This window comes from Schistocerca serialis, chromosome 1, assembly GCF_023864345.2.
Source record: "Schistocerca serialis cubense isolate TAMUIC-IGC-003099 chromosome 1, iqSchSeri2.2, whole genome shotgun sequence".
NCBI lineage: Eukaryota > Metazoa > Arthropoda > Insecta > Orthoptera > Acrididae > Schistocerca > Schistocerca serialis.
In genome coordinates this window covers 218,836,631-218,852,579 of record NC_064638.1, presented here as the reverse complement: position 1 = coordinate 218,852,579, position 15,949 = coordinate 218,836,631, and the positions used below count along the sequence as shown (strand labels likewise).

At 43.3% G+C, this 15,949-nt stretch overlaps 1 protein-coding gene across 1 annotated transcript in view; it reads left to right on the top strand.

Annotated features, from left to right (window-relative positions):
• LOC126460578 (epidermal growth factor-like protein 8) overlaps positions 1-15,949 on the top strand; it is a 177,864-nt gene that overhangs the window by 103,919 nt on the left and 57,996 nt on the right. Inside the window, exons 5-6 of the mRNA XM_050095929.1 lie at positions 2,849-2,944; positions 14,680-14,772. Of these exons, the coding sequence (XP_049951886.1) occupies positions 2,849-2,944; positions 14,680-14,772 (189 nt within the window). The remainder of the gene's footprint in view (positions 1-2,848; positions 2,945-14,679; positions 14,773-15,949) is intronic.

Here is a 15,949-nt window from a genome sequence, read left to right as displayed (position 1 = left end):
AGCTTTTGACCAAGTGCTCCATGATCACTCTCAAGTGGAATGACTGCTGAAGGCACGCTGGTGCGACCTTATCCGCTGTAGCTGCTGGGTATGAATTACTTATGCTTCGACATATCAGTATACAGGGTGGTCAGAAACAGTCTGAAAAGCTTGTAAGGAGGTTGCAGGCTTGGTTGTGCTGATAAATAACTTTTAAGAAAAAAATTCGATACCTTGCGCTGTTCCCGAGTTAATTAGCATTGAAGTTAGCCAATCAGGCCGTTGCGCATGCATGCAAATTCAAGCGGCCCGTCAGATACAATTGCGTCAGTAGTGCTCATAGCGCACATCGGGGGTTCTCAATCTTTTAGTATTCGCGACCCAATTTTCAATCGTAATTTTTATCGCCCCCCTACCCTCCTCTTGATCGCACATATATGTTGCTCTCTGTCTTACAGGAAACGCGCGAAAATTTAAGGATTACCTCAGGGGAGTGCGGAGTGCAGAAGGGAAGCAGCGTTTCCGATGTCCTTGGAAGACTTTCCTCTGGAAGCCAGGCCCTAGGGAGTCACTAACAATCACAAAACTTGTTTTTAATTTATTATTCAAATGTTAATTATTAAATTCATTGTGCAGAACTGATACAGTCCTATTTACAAGTGATTGAATCACTGTAAATGAAATTTTATTTCTTATTGTGTTAGAATGTATGTTGCTTTGCTTCCCTTTCAGGAAGGTAACTAGTTTCTGATCTAATTTTTTTCTGTTTAATAAGCTCGCGCCCCTATTAATCTTATGACGCCCCCTTACTGGGGGGGGGGGGGGGGGGGGCGGTAGCCCCTGTCCCTCAAAAGATTGAGAATCGGTGGCGTAGACGATAGCGCATGAGACTGCTCAGCCTTTACCTCGGATTCGATTCTTACTAGCGTCCATCTCCAATTTTTGTATAAATTCTCTTATTCAGTTTTAGGAAACCAAACGAAGAAACCGTTGGGCAACACCGCCTCTGGTGGTCCGCTTGAATTTGTGTGCGCAGAGGCATGATTGGCTAACTTCAGTGTTAATTAACTCGGGAACGGCGCAGACCATAGATTTTTTTTGTTAACTATTATTTCTCAGCAAAATCTACCCCGAAATATCCTTACAAGCTTTTCAGAGTGTTTCTCACCACCCTTATATTCATACGTTCACTCCACATTCGATGCGCCCGTTTCCTCCCCGCTATCGCTGGATCCCAAAGCACGATGAGCTGCAAGCCGCAACCTGTATTAACCTAGTCGCTTCAAATGACGAATGTAGTCCCATTGAGTTGCTATCTCATTTAAATCGTACGACGAGCTTAGCTCGCAAATGTGCGCTTCACTATATGAGTGCATGGAGTTTAACTTCTAGCTCATAGATGGCTTTTAAATGTATTCTAAAATGAAGCATAACCCATGTGTGCCACGTGGTAGTTGATCTTAGTAAACGACCATCCTGGCGAATAGAGTAGTTCGTAGGAGGGATTAGAGGAGGAGGTGGTGGATAGTGTTTAACGTCCCATCGGAAACGAGGTCATTAGAGACGGAGCGCAATTTCGGATTAGGGAAGGATGGAGAAGGAAATCGGCCGTTCCCTTTCAAAGGAATCATCCCGCATTTGACTGAAGCAATTTAGGGACATATCGGTAAACCAAATTCAGGATGGTGGACACGGGTTTGAACCGTCGTCCTCCCGAACGCGAGTTCAGTGTGCTGACTACAGCGCAACCTCGCTCGTTAGGAGGGATTAGAGAAGATTGTGAAGGTTTCTTCAGCAGTGATAATTAAGTAAGTGATTTGTCTCAGCGAGAGCCAACTCTATGATAATGAAGGCAAAAATGCTGGTTCATTTCCTATGCACATGCCCCCATGAAAGGCAAAAAAGTGACGAAAAAGTGTGCTACGTGCTACTCAAGAGGAAAAAGAGGCGAAAGCGATGGCCAAATAAAAAAAAATCTTTGTTATTGCTCAAAATTCAGAAGATTGTTTCGAAGTCTACCATACCCATCGGTCATACTAGCTGATATCTATTAAATCTGATTTCATAGCAACCAGTAGGGTACTTAAATACCATGCATTCGGGTTAAGCGGGCGTTGTCAATGATTTTTATATCGATAGCATCCTTAATTACACAGTGCCACAGGCCGTTAGTGCAAGCTGCGACAGAGGTTGCGTAAAATTTGATCTGATGGCCGTTTTCTAGAGCATGCTCATCTAAAGCTGATTTTTCGGGGTAGCACAGGCTCTTGCTCCTTCCCATAATGTTCTACAGTGCGCACTGTTTGTCCGACGTACGACTGGTCACACTCACGAGACATCTTGTAGATCAAAGGTGTTCGGAGACCTGCCGCATCTTTGACTGCTCTCAGTAATAGCCGAATTCTTGACGGAGAATTATAGATCGATTTGATTTTGCGTCTTTTCGGCAGATGCAGCATGGCTCACAGATGTCGAATTATAGCTCAATGATCACGAGGCACATCGAACGCCGTCCACTTATGCCCACATATGGTGGGCACTAGTGACGTCATCGCTGGCAGCTACAGTATATAAGGTCGTACCAACAGCCCATCAGCAGACATTCCGATCGATAACGGCGAGGGAGTACTTGGTCGAAAGCTCGTGGCATTTTGACCATTTGACGCGCCTGGAAGCCCGAGAACATTTCATTCGATGTTACAGATGCGAGACACTGCATTATTACATTTCTGATTGATAGAGACATGGAAATCTGCCAATAATGACATTAGACAGGAAGTCAATTAGCAGACTGCAGAGTCAATAGGGAACAAATTGTGGTGGCATACTTGGTGACGGTACGTGAGTACGCTATGCTTCTTGTTTTCAGCCGTGTGCTCGCCTTCGTGCATCAACGGTGGCTCCTGCGTCAAGCCGAACCTGTGTACCTGCCCTCCTGGCTTCACGGGCCACCGCTGTGAGACCAGTAAGTACAAGCCTACTCTGTCTTCACTGCCAACTACGTTACTGGCCGCTAAAAAGTCAGTACCATGAAGACGGCACCTGACAAATATAATACTGACATGAAGTTTACTACGTACTTCGACGTGCAAATGATTAGGATTACATTCCAACCACACAGAATAGCCAGGAGTAACGCCATCATTCTGTGTATAAGGGAAGATCATACAGCGGGTTTCTCATTAAGAAGTCGCATTTTAATGGAGACTTTTTTGTGAGAAGATCGCCTTATGCCTCACACAAGGAGGAGAAACGTCTATCAGCATGTGTTGTAATTCAACAGCGTCGGGATCGTAATCTATCTACTGCTGTTTATTGTTCCTTGACATGGTTACTCTTGGTTGTGCGGATCCCATGACCTTAATGTAAATATACAGGGTTGTCCATTGATCGTGACCGGGCCAAATATCTCACGAAATAAGCGTCAAACGAAAAAAACTACAAAGAACGAAACTTGTCTAGCCTGAAGGGGGAAACCAGATGGCGCTATGGTTGGCCCGCTAGATGGCGCTGTCATAGGTCAAACGGATATCGACTGCATTTTTTAAAATAGGAACCCCCATTTATATTACATATTCGTGTAGTACGTAAACAAATATGAATGTTTTAGTTGGGCTACTTTTTTCGCTTTGTGATAGATGGCGCTGTAATAGTCACAAATATATGGGTCACAATTTTAGAAGAACAGTTTGTAACAGGTCGGTTTTTAAATTAAAATACAGAACGTAGGTACGGTTGAACATTTTATTTCGGTTTTTCCAATGTGATACATGTACCTTTGTGAACTTATCATTTCTGAGAACGCATGCTGTTACAGCGTGATTACCTGTAAATAGGACATTAATGCAATAAATGCTCAAAATGATGTCCGTCAACCTCAGTGCATTTGGCAATACGTGTAACGACATTCCTCTCAACAGCGAGTGGTTCGCCTTCCGTAATAATCGCACATGCATTGACAATGCGCTGACGCTTGTTGTCAGGCGTTGCCGGTGGATCACGATAGCGAATATCCTTCAACTTTCCCCACAAAAAGAGATCCGGGGACGTCAGATCCGGTGAACGTGCGGGCCATGGTATGCTTCGACGACCAATCCACCTGTCATGAAATATGCTATTCAGTACCGATTCAACCGCACGCGAGCTATGTGCCGGACATCCATCATGTTGGACGTACATCGCCATTCTGTCATTCAGTGAAACATCTTGTAGTAACATCGGTAGAACATTACGTAGGAAATTGGCATACATTGCACCATTTAGATTGCCATCGATAAAATGGGGGCCAATTATTCTTCCTCCTATAATGCCGCACCATACATTAACCTGCCAAGGTCGCTGATGTTCCACTTGTAGCATCCGTCGTGGCTTTTCAGTTGCCCAATACTGCATATTATGCCGGTTTACGTTACCGCTGTTGGTGAATGACGCTTCGTCGCTAAATAGAACGCGTGCAAAAAATCTGTCATCCTCCCGTAATTTCTCTTGTGCCCAGTTGCAGAACTGTACACGACGTTTAAAGTCGTCGCCATGAAATTCCTGGTGCATAGAAATATGGTACTGGTGCAATTGATGTTGATGTACCATTCTCAACACCGACGTCTTTGAGATTCCCGATTCTCGCGCAGTTTGTCTGCTACTGATGTGCGGATTAGCCACGACAGCAGATAAAACACCTACTTGGGCATCATCATTTGTTGCAAGTCGTGGTTGACGTTTCACATGTGGCTGAGCACTTCCTGTTTCCTTAAACAACGTAACTACCCGGCGAACGGTCCGGACTCTTGGATGATGTCGTCTAGGATACCCAGCAGCATCCATAGCACACGCCTGTTGGATATTTTGATCGCAATGGTCATACATCAACAAGATATCGACCTTTTCCGCAATTGGTAAACGGTCTATTGTAACACGGATAATGTATCACGAAGCAAATACTGTCCGCACCGGCGGAATGTTACGTGATACCACGTACTTATACGTTTGTGACTATTACAGCGCCATCTATCACAAAGCGAAAAAAGTGGTCCAACTAAAACATTCATATTTCTTTACGTACTACACGAATATGTACTAAAAATGGGGGTTCCTATTTTTAAAAAAACGCAGCTGATATCCGTTTGACCTATGGCAACGCCATCCAGCGGGCCAACCAATAGCGCCATCTGGTTTCCCTCTTCAAGCTAGACGAGTTTCGTTTTTTGTAGTTTTTTTCGTTTGATGCTTATTTCGTGAGATATTTGAACCGGTCACTATCAATGGTCCACCCTGTATAATCGAAGGGTTCAGATTTCCTTCAAACCAACTACACTCCCCAATGATATTTCTTCCTATGTGTATAGCAAAGTTTTAAAATCCATCCTCTCCTAACACATCCACAAACACTTGAACCCGCATCTACCCTCCCTGTCAGCCAATATGGCTTCTGGCCCAACTTATCTAGGAGATGGAATTTGAAACCTACTCCTCCCGAAAACGCGTATCTTAACCGTGGATCATCGCACTCGGTGACAGAAATGGAAATGAAACCTGGAACGTAATCTGCACGTTCCGAATAGTACCAAAGAAATATTTATCGTAGACATCCTACGGATGGTGCATCATACTCTAGTCATCAGTTCGTATAAAATCTTAATGGCACGAATTATTTACAGCAGTATTTTCCTAAACATTCTATTGTGCTTGGAGGGGGGTGGGGGGTTGACTCAGGAAAGTCATGTTATCAAAACTGGTGTCAGAGACAGCGATTCCTGTGACATTACTCTGAACGTCTTGTCGTAAAATTTTGCTTCGAGCAGATCTTTAGAGAACCAACTCGTGAAGGTAATGTCTCAGACCTCCCAACAACAACCAGACTTGAATTTATCGAATCAGTTACGCAGAGGAAGGTATCAGTGATCGTAAGTATGTGACAGCAAGTATGACTTCGGGTTTTAAAAATTATGTTAAGAAAGGTAGAAAAATATTTCTGCTTAACCAGAGTAACAGACTACAACCTGCAGAGTATCTGAGTTGTCAGCATCAGATAATCAGTGACTAGAACGAAGATGTGAGGCACAAATGGAAAAAAATGTAAAACCGTCGTTCAGTACGTCTTAGACAAGTATATTCCGAGCAAGAACTCAAGCGATGCGAAAGACCCACAGTAGTTTAACGGTCGTGTCAGAAAACTCCTACGTAAACAAAGAGAGCTTCATCACAAATTCAAGAAATTTCAAAACGTGGCTGACAAACAAAAATTGAATGAAGCGAAAAAAGCAATGAGAGAAGCTTTCAAAGATTCTGAAAATAAAATTTTGTCAACCGATTTGAGTAAAAGCCCTAGGAGGTTTTGGCCTTACGTAAAATCAGTAATCGGTTCACTCAGTGAACATACTGGCACCGAACTGAAAGATAACAGAGAGAACGCCGTAAAACTGAATTCGGTCTTCCGAAATTGTTTAAGCGCGGAAGATCGTAACACGGTCTCTCCTCTCAATTATAACACGGACGTCGGAGTGGCAGATATTGAGGTAACCGATAGCGGAATAGAAAAAAAAGTACAATCGCTTATTAGTGGAAAGGCATCAGGACAAACGCTTCCCTGCGCATAGAACTCAACACTTCGTCCTTAGCGGAAATAAATGGACAGATGTGAAGGTAATTTCCGGAGTACCGCTAGGAGGTGTGTTAGGACCATTATTGTTGTAATAATGATAAATGATCAAGTAGAAGGCGTCGGAAGCTCTTTAAGGCTGTTCGCACATGATGCGGTTGTCTACGGGAAAGTAGCAACGCCAGAAGACAGTATCCGTTTGCTGTATGACCTGCATAGAACTGATGAATGGTGCAGGCTCTGGCAATTGACCCTGAATGTGAAAAGACATAACATATTGCGGATATGTAGGAAAAGAAGCCCACTGCTGTACAACTAGACTACTGAAGACAAACTGCAGAAAACATCATCGCCCCTAAAATACTAGGAGTAACTATCCAGAGTGACTTGAAGTGAAATGATCACATAAAACAAATAGTAAGGATAGCAGATGCCAGACTGAGATTCATTGGAGGAGTCATAAACAAATTTAACTCATCCACGAAGGAAGTAGCATACAAGACGCTTGTTCGACCGATTCTTGAGTACTGTGCATCATTCTGGAACAGGTAGAAGAGAGATTAAGAGTGGCGCGTTTCGTTTAACCGGCGCGAGACTGTTACAGAAATGCCTAACAAACTCCATTGGCAAACGTTACAAGAGAGGCGTTGTGCATCACAGAGAGGTTTACTGATGAAATTTCGAGACAACATTTTCAGGGAAGAGTCGGACAACATACATCTCGCGAAATGACCATGACGAAAAAATCGCGAAATTAGTCCTAATACAGAAATTTGTCGACAATCATTCTTCCCACGCGCCATTCGCGAGTAGAAGAGGGAAGGGGGGATAAGTTATTGGTACCAAACGTACCCGCTCACCGCTAGGTGACTTGTGGAGTATGATGTAGATGTAGATGAATGGAAAACACTGGTAGGAGCCGACGTAGGAGAAAGGCTCGAATTCCAAGGAAATGTAGGAACATGTGAAGCAACATTGATCCTACGTTTTAACTTAGCAGATAGATAGAAGAAAGGCAACCCTACGTTTGAAAAAGTTTTGATCAGTGCTAACTGGAATATATTCTTTAAAATTATGAAGTTATCAGGTATAAAACACAAGGAGCGGAAGGTTTTCTGCAGCTCGTACAGATATCAGACTGCAACTGTAAAAGTCGAAGGACATGACATGAGCGCAGTAGTTGAGAAAGGAGTGAGACGTTGTAGATTAAACCCGATGTTGCTCAGTCTGTGCACCGAAAAGGATGTGGAGGAAACGTGGGGGAAATCTGGAAACAGAATTAAAATTCAGGGAGAAGAAATAAAAACTTTGAGGTTTGTTGATGACTTTGTCATTCTGTCCGAAAAGGTAAAGGATGTGGAAAAGCAGTTGAACGGAATGAACGGAGTTTGGTGAAGTCGTTGTAAGATGAACGTTAACTGAAGTGAAATGAAGGTAATGAAATGAAGTCGAATTAAGGGTGGTACAGAGGACATTTAATCAAGAAATTAAGCACTAAAACGAGTGCGTAACTTTTGCTCTAGGGGCAGCAAAATACTCACAGCGTAGTAAACGTCATAATGATATTTTAAAAAGAAAAGGTCTAGACTAGCTGCAATAAATTCAGTATTCTTTATGACAGCTGTTACGACTTTATTGCCATCTCAAGTAACATCTAGTTTCATTTGGCGTCCATATTACATCTATAGTAAACTGTCATTGTCTAATTCGTAACGATTAGGTGACATGTAGTAATTATAAACGTATGGAACACGTTTTGACACTTGTTTGATAGTCCGTTTAATTTAAAGCGCGATTTGACATTTATTTGACAGTTCGTTTGCTATGATGTTATCACAAATGTAAAATCGTGCTTTAAGGTAAACGAACTACCAAATAAGAGTCGAAACGTAGTCCACACGTTTATAGTTACTACATGCCATGTGATCACTAAGAATTAGACAATGACGCTTTACTATAGATTCAATACGGACATCAAATCAATCTAAACGTTTCTTGGGAACAAACAAAGCCGAAGCAGCTCTCGTGAAGATTATTGAACGTATTGCAGCTAGACTGGACCTTTCCTTGAAAAAAAGAAAAAAGAAAAAAAACTGGAGACGGTCGACGTTGAGAGGGATGTAAAATGTAGGCTGGCAATAGCAAGAAAAGCGTTTCTGAAAAAGCGAAATTTTCTAACATTGAATATAAATTTAAATATTATGAACTGTTTTGTGCAGGTATATGTCTGGAGTTTTGCCTTATACAGAAATGAAATGTGGACAATAAACAGTTCAGACAAACTTTTGTAATGTGATGCAATAGGACTGCACTAAAGGTTAGACAGGTGGTCGAATAACTAATGACGCGGTACTGAATCAAATTTGGAAGACAGAAATTTATGGCAGAACATGAGTAAAAGAAGGGATCGGTTGTTCGGACGCATCCTGAGGCATCACGGAATTCAGTTCTGCTGTTGGGAGAAAAAAGCGGTAAAAATTGTAGAGAAAGACCAAGCTTGAAAGCAGACATCAGGATCAAATGGATTTTGGTTGCTGTAGTCATTCAGAGGCGAAGGGGCTTACACAGGATAGACAAGCGTGAAGAGATAGATCAAACCAGTCTCCAGACTGGAGACTGTAACGACAACACTTATGTTAAGAATCTCTGCGCCAGCACCTCTCTTCTCCTTGTAGCCAGATTTAGGCGGAGCAACTATTTACATCTACAAGACGGTAAATGGCAGCATCATCTGCAAACAGAAGACGGCTACTCATATTGTCTCCTATGTCGTTAATATAGTTCAGTAACAATAGAGGGCCTGTAACACTTCCTTGGGGAACGCCAGATATTACTTCTGTTTTACTCGATGACTTTCCGTCTGTTACTGCGAACTGTGATCTTTCTGACAGGAAATCACGAATCCAGTCGCAAAACTGAGGCACGCAGTTTGATTAGAAGACGCTTGTGAGGAACGGTGTCGAAAGCCTTCTGGAAATCTAAAAATATGGAATCAATTTGACATCCCCTGTCGATAGCACTTATTACTTCATGAGTATAAAGAGCTAGTTCTGTTTCACAAGAACGATATTTTCTGAATCCGTGTTATGTGTCAATAAATCGTTTTCTTCGAGGTACTTCATAATGTTCGAATACAGTTTATGTGCCAAAACTCTACTGCGAATCGACGTTAGTGATATAGGCCTGTAATTCAGTGGATTACTCCTACTTCCCTTTTTGGGTACTGGTGTGACTTGAGCAATTTTCCAGTCTTTAGGTACGTATCTTTCTGTGAGCTAGTGGTTGTATATAATTGCTAAATATCAGCATACTCTGAGAGGAACCTGACTGGTATACACCTGGACCGGAGGCCTTGCCTTTATTAAGTGCTTTAAGCTGCTTTGCTACACCGAAGATATCGACTTCTATGTTTCTCATCTTGGCAGTTGTTCTTAATTGGAATTCAGGAATGTTTACTTCGTCTTCTTTGGACTTCCAGTTGTCTTGTGACAGCCAGAGCGAGAGCACCAGCAGCAGCGAGTACTGTTTGTATAAAGCGTTTATTTTGCATTTTGTTTACGACCTTCCACTAAGGAAGGGGTTCTATTTGTGTTTATCTGCTCTGCATAGTAACTAACAGTTCTTGATAAAATTTTACGTAGTTTTCGTGTTAGATTTCTTAGTGTTTTCTTGATCGTTTAGAACAGAAAGCGCCCAAAAACCGTCTTTTGTTTGTTTCGCGGCCGTTAGCCACTAGTCACTTGAATCAGCAGTTGTCTTGTGACAGCCAGAGCGACAGCACCAGCAGCAGCGAGTAGTGTTTGTATAAAGCGTTTTTGTACTTATTTGCTGCGCTTAGCTTTTAAATAGTTTTTCTGGGAAAACCTAGCGTAGTTTTCGCGTCTCGTATTTCAGTGAGTGTTTCTTGATTATCAGAGTAGCTCATCAGAAGATTATCTTGGGAATTTGTCACCGTATAGAGTAGGGTAAACATAGTCATGTGTAGGGGCTGTGGTTGTTGTGAGCGGACGCAAGGAGAATTGGCCACTCTTCGGGGGCAGGTGGAGGCTTTGTCTGTTAGGCTCATCGAGCTCGAGGCGCAGGCGTCGGCTCGTAGTGGCGTTGGGGCAACTGTGGTGAGACCTATGCCTACTTCGGTGGCCTTGGAATCACATGGAACCCCTGATGTCGCTGCGTCTTCTGGCAGTGAGCATCTTACCGGTCAGCCATCACTCCAGGGTGAATGGCGGACAGTGGTGGGCTCGCGCGTGCCTGGCCGAAAGGCGAAGGTGGGATCTGGCCGCGTGGCAGCTGCCTTACCCCTTTCCAACAGGTACGGAGTGCTTCCTAGTGGTGATGACATCGTTTCCGAGCCACCACAGGGTGCCTCGCCTGTTGGGCCAGTGGCCGATTCTCCGGCAAGGTCCCGACAGTCACGGAGGGCGGGCCTATTAGTTATAGGGAGCTCCAACGTTAGGCGGGTTATGGAGCCCCTCAGGAAAATAGCGGGTAGGTCGGGGAAGAATGCCAGTGTGCACTCGGTGTGCTTGCCGGGGGGTCTCGTCCGTAATGTGGAGGAGGCCCTTCCGGCAGCTATTGAACGCACTGGGTGTGACCGGCTGCAGATAGTAGCACATGTCGGAACGAATGACGCCTGCCGCTTGGGTTCTGAGGCCATCCTTGGTTCCTTCCGGCGGCTGGCTGATTTGGTGAAGACAACCAGCATCGCACGCGGAGTGCAAGCTGAGCTTAATATCTGCAGCATAGTGCCCCGAGTCGATCGCGGTCCTCTGGTTTGGAGCCGTGTGGAGGGTCTAAACCAGAGGCTCAGACGACTCTGCGACTATAATGGTTGCAAATTCATCGACCTCCGTTATTGGGTGGAGAACTGTAGGGCCCCCCTAGACAGGTCAGGCGTGCACTACACACCGGAAGCAGCTACTAGGGTAGCAGAGTACGTGTGGCGTGCACACGGGGGTTTTTTAGATTAGAGGGACCCCCCCTTGGGCGAAACGATAAAATACCTGACGGCTTACCAGAGAGGACATTATCATCGTTGATAAAGAATGTCCGTCCTCAGAGACCAAAAACAGGAAAAGTTAACGTAATATTGGTAAACTGCAGGAGTATCCAGGGCAAGGTTCCTGAATTAGTATCTCTTATTGAAGGAAATAGTGCGCATATAGTATTAGGAACGGAAAGTTGGTTAAAACCGGAAGTGAACAGTAACGAAATCCTAGACACAGAATGGAATATATACCGCAAGGATAGGATAAACGCCAATGGTGGAGGAGTATTTATAGCAGTAAAGAATTCAATAATATCCAGTGAAGTTATTAGCGAATGCGAATGTGAAATAATCTGGGTTAAGTTAAGTATCAAAGGTGGGTCAGATATGATAGTCGGATGCTTCTATAGACCACCTGCATCAGCAACCGTAGTAGTTGAGCGCCTCAGAGAGAACCTGCAGAACGTCGTGAAGAAGTTTCGTGATCATACTATTGTAATAGGGGGAGACTTCAATCTACCAGGTATAGAATGGGATAGTCACACAATCAGAACTGGAGCCAGGGACAGAGACTCTTGTGACATTATCCTGACTGCCTTGTCCGAGAATTACTTCGAGCAGATAGTTAGAGAACCAACTCGTGAAGCTAACGTTTTAGACCTCATAGCAACAAATAGACCGGAACTTTTCGACTCCGTGAATGTAGAAGAGGGTATCAGTGATCATAAGTCAGTGGTTGCATCAATGACTACAAGTGTAATAAGAAATGCCAAGAAAGGAAGGAAAATATATTTGCTTAACAAGAGTGATAGGGCACAAATCGCAGAATATCTGAGTGACCACCATCAAACGTTCATTTCTGAGGAAGAGAATGTGGAACAAAAATGGAAAAAATTCAGAAACATCGTCCAGTACGCCTTAGATAAGTTCGTACCGACTAAGGTCCAAAGCGAGGGGAAAGATCCACCGTGGTATAACAATCATGTACGAAAGGTACTACGGAAACAAAGAAAGCTTCATCATAGGTTTAAGAGTAGTCGAATCATAGCTGATAAGGAAAAGCTGAACGAAGCGAAAAAGAGCGTAAAGAGAGCAATGAGAGAAGCATTCAACGAATTCGAACATAAAACATTGGCAAACAATCTAAACAAGAACCCTAAAAAGTTTTGGTCATATGTAAAATCGGTAAGCGGATCTAAATCCCCTATTCAGTCACTCGTTGACCACGATGGAACCGAAACAGAGGACGACCGAAGAAAGGCAGAAATACTGAATTCAGTGTTCCGAAACTGTTTCACTGCGGAAAATCGTAACACGGTCCCTGACTTCAGCCGTCGCACGGACGCCAAAATGGAAAATATTGAAATAAACGATATCGGAATTGAAAAACAACTGCTATCACTTAGTAGCGGAAAAGCATCCGGACCAGACGAGATACCCTTAAGATTCTACAGTGATTATGCTAAAGAACTTGCCCCCTTTCTATCAGCAATTTATCGTAGATCGCTGGAAGAACGTAAAGTACCTAGCGACTGGAAGAAAGCGCAGGTCGTTCCCATTTTCAAGAAGGGTCATAAATCAGATGCGAATAATTATAGGCCTATTTCGCTTACGTCAATCTGTTGTAGAATAATGGAACATGTTTTGTGTTCTCGTATTATGACGTTCTTAGATAATACAAATCTCCTTCATCATAACCAACATGGATTCCGCAAACAGAGATCATGTGAAACTCAGCTCGCCCTATTTGCCCAAGAAATTCACAGTGCCGTAGACACTGGCGAGCAGATTGATGCCGTATTCCTGGACTTCAGGAAGGCATTTGATACGGTTCCGCACTTACGTTTAGTGAAAAAAATACGAGCTTACGGAATATCGGACCAGGTTTGTGATTGGATTCAGGATTTCCTAGAAGAAAGAACACAACATGTCATTCTTAACGGTTCAAAATCTGCAGATGTAGAGGTAATTTCGGGAGTACCGCAGGGAAGCGTGATAGGACCTTTATTGTTTACAATATACATAAATGACTTAGTTGACAACATCGGTAGCTCCGTGAGGCTATTTGCAGATGACACGGTTGTCTACAAGAAAGTAGCAACATCAGAAGACTCGTACGTACTCCAGGAGGACCTGCAGAGGATTAATGCATGGTGCGACAGCTGGCAGCTTTCCCTAAACGTAGATAAATGTAATATAATGCGCATACATAGGGGCAGAAACCCATTCCAGTACGATTATGCCATAGGTGGTAAATCATTGGAAGCGGTAACGACCGTAAAATACTTAGGAGTTACTATCCGGAGCGATCTGAAGTGGAATGATCACATAAAACAAATAGTGGGAAAAGCAGGCGCCAGGTTGAGATTCATAGGAAGAATTCTAAGAAAATGTGACTCATCGACGAAAGAAGTAGCTTACAAAACGCTTGTTCGTCCGATTCTTGAGTATTGCTCATCAGTATGGGACCCTTACCAGGTTGGATTAATAGAAGAGATAGACATGATCCATCCAGCGAAAAGCAGCGCGATTCGTCATGGGGACATTTAGTCAGCGCGAGAGCGTTACGGAGATGCTGAACAAGCTCCAGTGGCGGACACTTCAAGAAAGGCGTTACGCAATACGGAGAGGTTTATTATCGAAATTACGAGAGAGCACATTCCGGGAAGAGATGGGCAACATATTACTACCGCCCACATATATCTCGCGTAATGATCACAACGAAAAGATCCGAGAAATTAGAGCAAATACGGAGACTTACAAGCAGTCGTTCTTTCCACGCACAATTCGTGAATGGAACAGGGAAGGGGGGATCAGATAGTGGTACAATAAGTACCCTCCGCCACACACCGTAAGGTGGCTCGCGGAGTATAGATGTAGATGTAGATGTAATCGTGTCCACCATAGAGGCTGCTGAAGTAGTGAGTGAAAAGCGGAAACGGCTTCGCGCTACCCAGCAAGTGGAGATGATGTTTGTGGCGTAGGCTGCTGTTCTGTTTTGTTTTTGTTTTTTTGTGGTTTTAGGGTGCACAACTACAGTGGTCATTAGCGCCTGTGCTGTGCCGTAGAGTAGAGTAGAGTTGTGTGTGCTGCAGTAGACTCTCGGCTCGTGTTGCAGGGGACTGCGGCGGCTGCAGGAACGGCGGCACCTGTCTCAGGTCTGGGCTCTGCGCCTGCCGGGACGGCTACGGCGGCGACCACTGCGAACACGGTGAGCCGTAAACAAGCGCATTCGTGTAGTTACTTTTTTTTCTTATTACAGAAGTTTATTCGCCCAGGTCACATAAGAAGTCACAGTGATTACTCGTTTCAACGAAACTAAATCGCTATCTTCAGATCATTTGTAGAGAGAAGATTTTTACACGGCCAATCCATTTAGTTGACTGTTCACACTAATTGGGCAAAACTGCACTGTACATAAAAATACAATTATGGAAAATTCTAATGTCAAACCAAAATAAAACGCCTACAGTTCCAAAGTAAACATACCTTATAGAAACGACATTCCATACTACCGTCTCTCGTCATACAGTAACAGAATAGTTGTAAGAACAGGGCACAATAGTTACCAATAAAATACATAAGACGTGTATAAAATGTTTTCATGTTGCATTCCTGTTAACGTCTGATGAGAAACTGTTATGAGGAGGCCGGCCGGAGTGGCCGTGCGGTTCTAGGCGCTACAGTCTGGAGCCGGCGACCGCTACGGTCGCAGGTTCGAGTCCTGCCTCGGGCATGAATGTGTGTGATGTCCTTAGGTTAGTTAGGTTTAATTAGTTCTAAGTTCTAGGCGACTGATGACCTCAGAAGTTAAGTCGCAGAGTGCTCAGAGCCATTTTGTTATGAGGAAATCAACGGAATAAATCGTGTTTAGAGGCGCCACCAGATGGCAGTAGTTTCTTACAACATACGCTTATGTCTTCGAAACACAATGTAAAGAGCTTATATACATATAAAGAGCTTATATACATATAAAGAGCTTATATACATATTCGTGGTTTATAGAAATTATAAAATATGAAAATGGTGTGAGAGTCTCGTATAATAATGTGTCTTTATTGATCAGATGATGTGTTCTGCGTAGCTTGAGGTCTTGGCTACGGTCCAATTAAGTTTGTTATCTGAGTCATGGTCTAGGTTACGATAAGTGTTACATATCGACTCATTATACAGAACTCTCGGACCAAACTCCATCTTTAAACTTAAAAAGATACAGGAATAATATCTTTTTAATAAAATTTTTTGACATGTTATTTGGAAAACCAGGTATATAATCCTTTCAATTTTATGGATTGTTAGGTATATAAAGAATACAAAAATAAATTACACTGTATTTCGAAGACATAATCGTATGTTGTAAGAGACTGCTGCTATCTGGTGTCACCTCA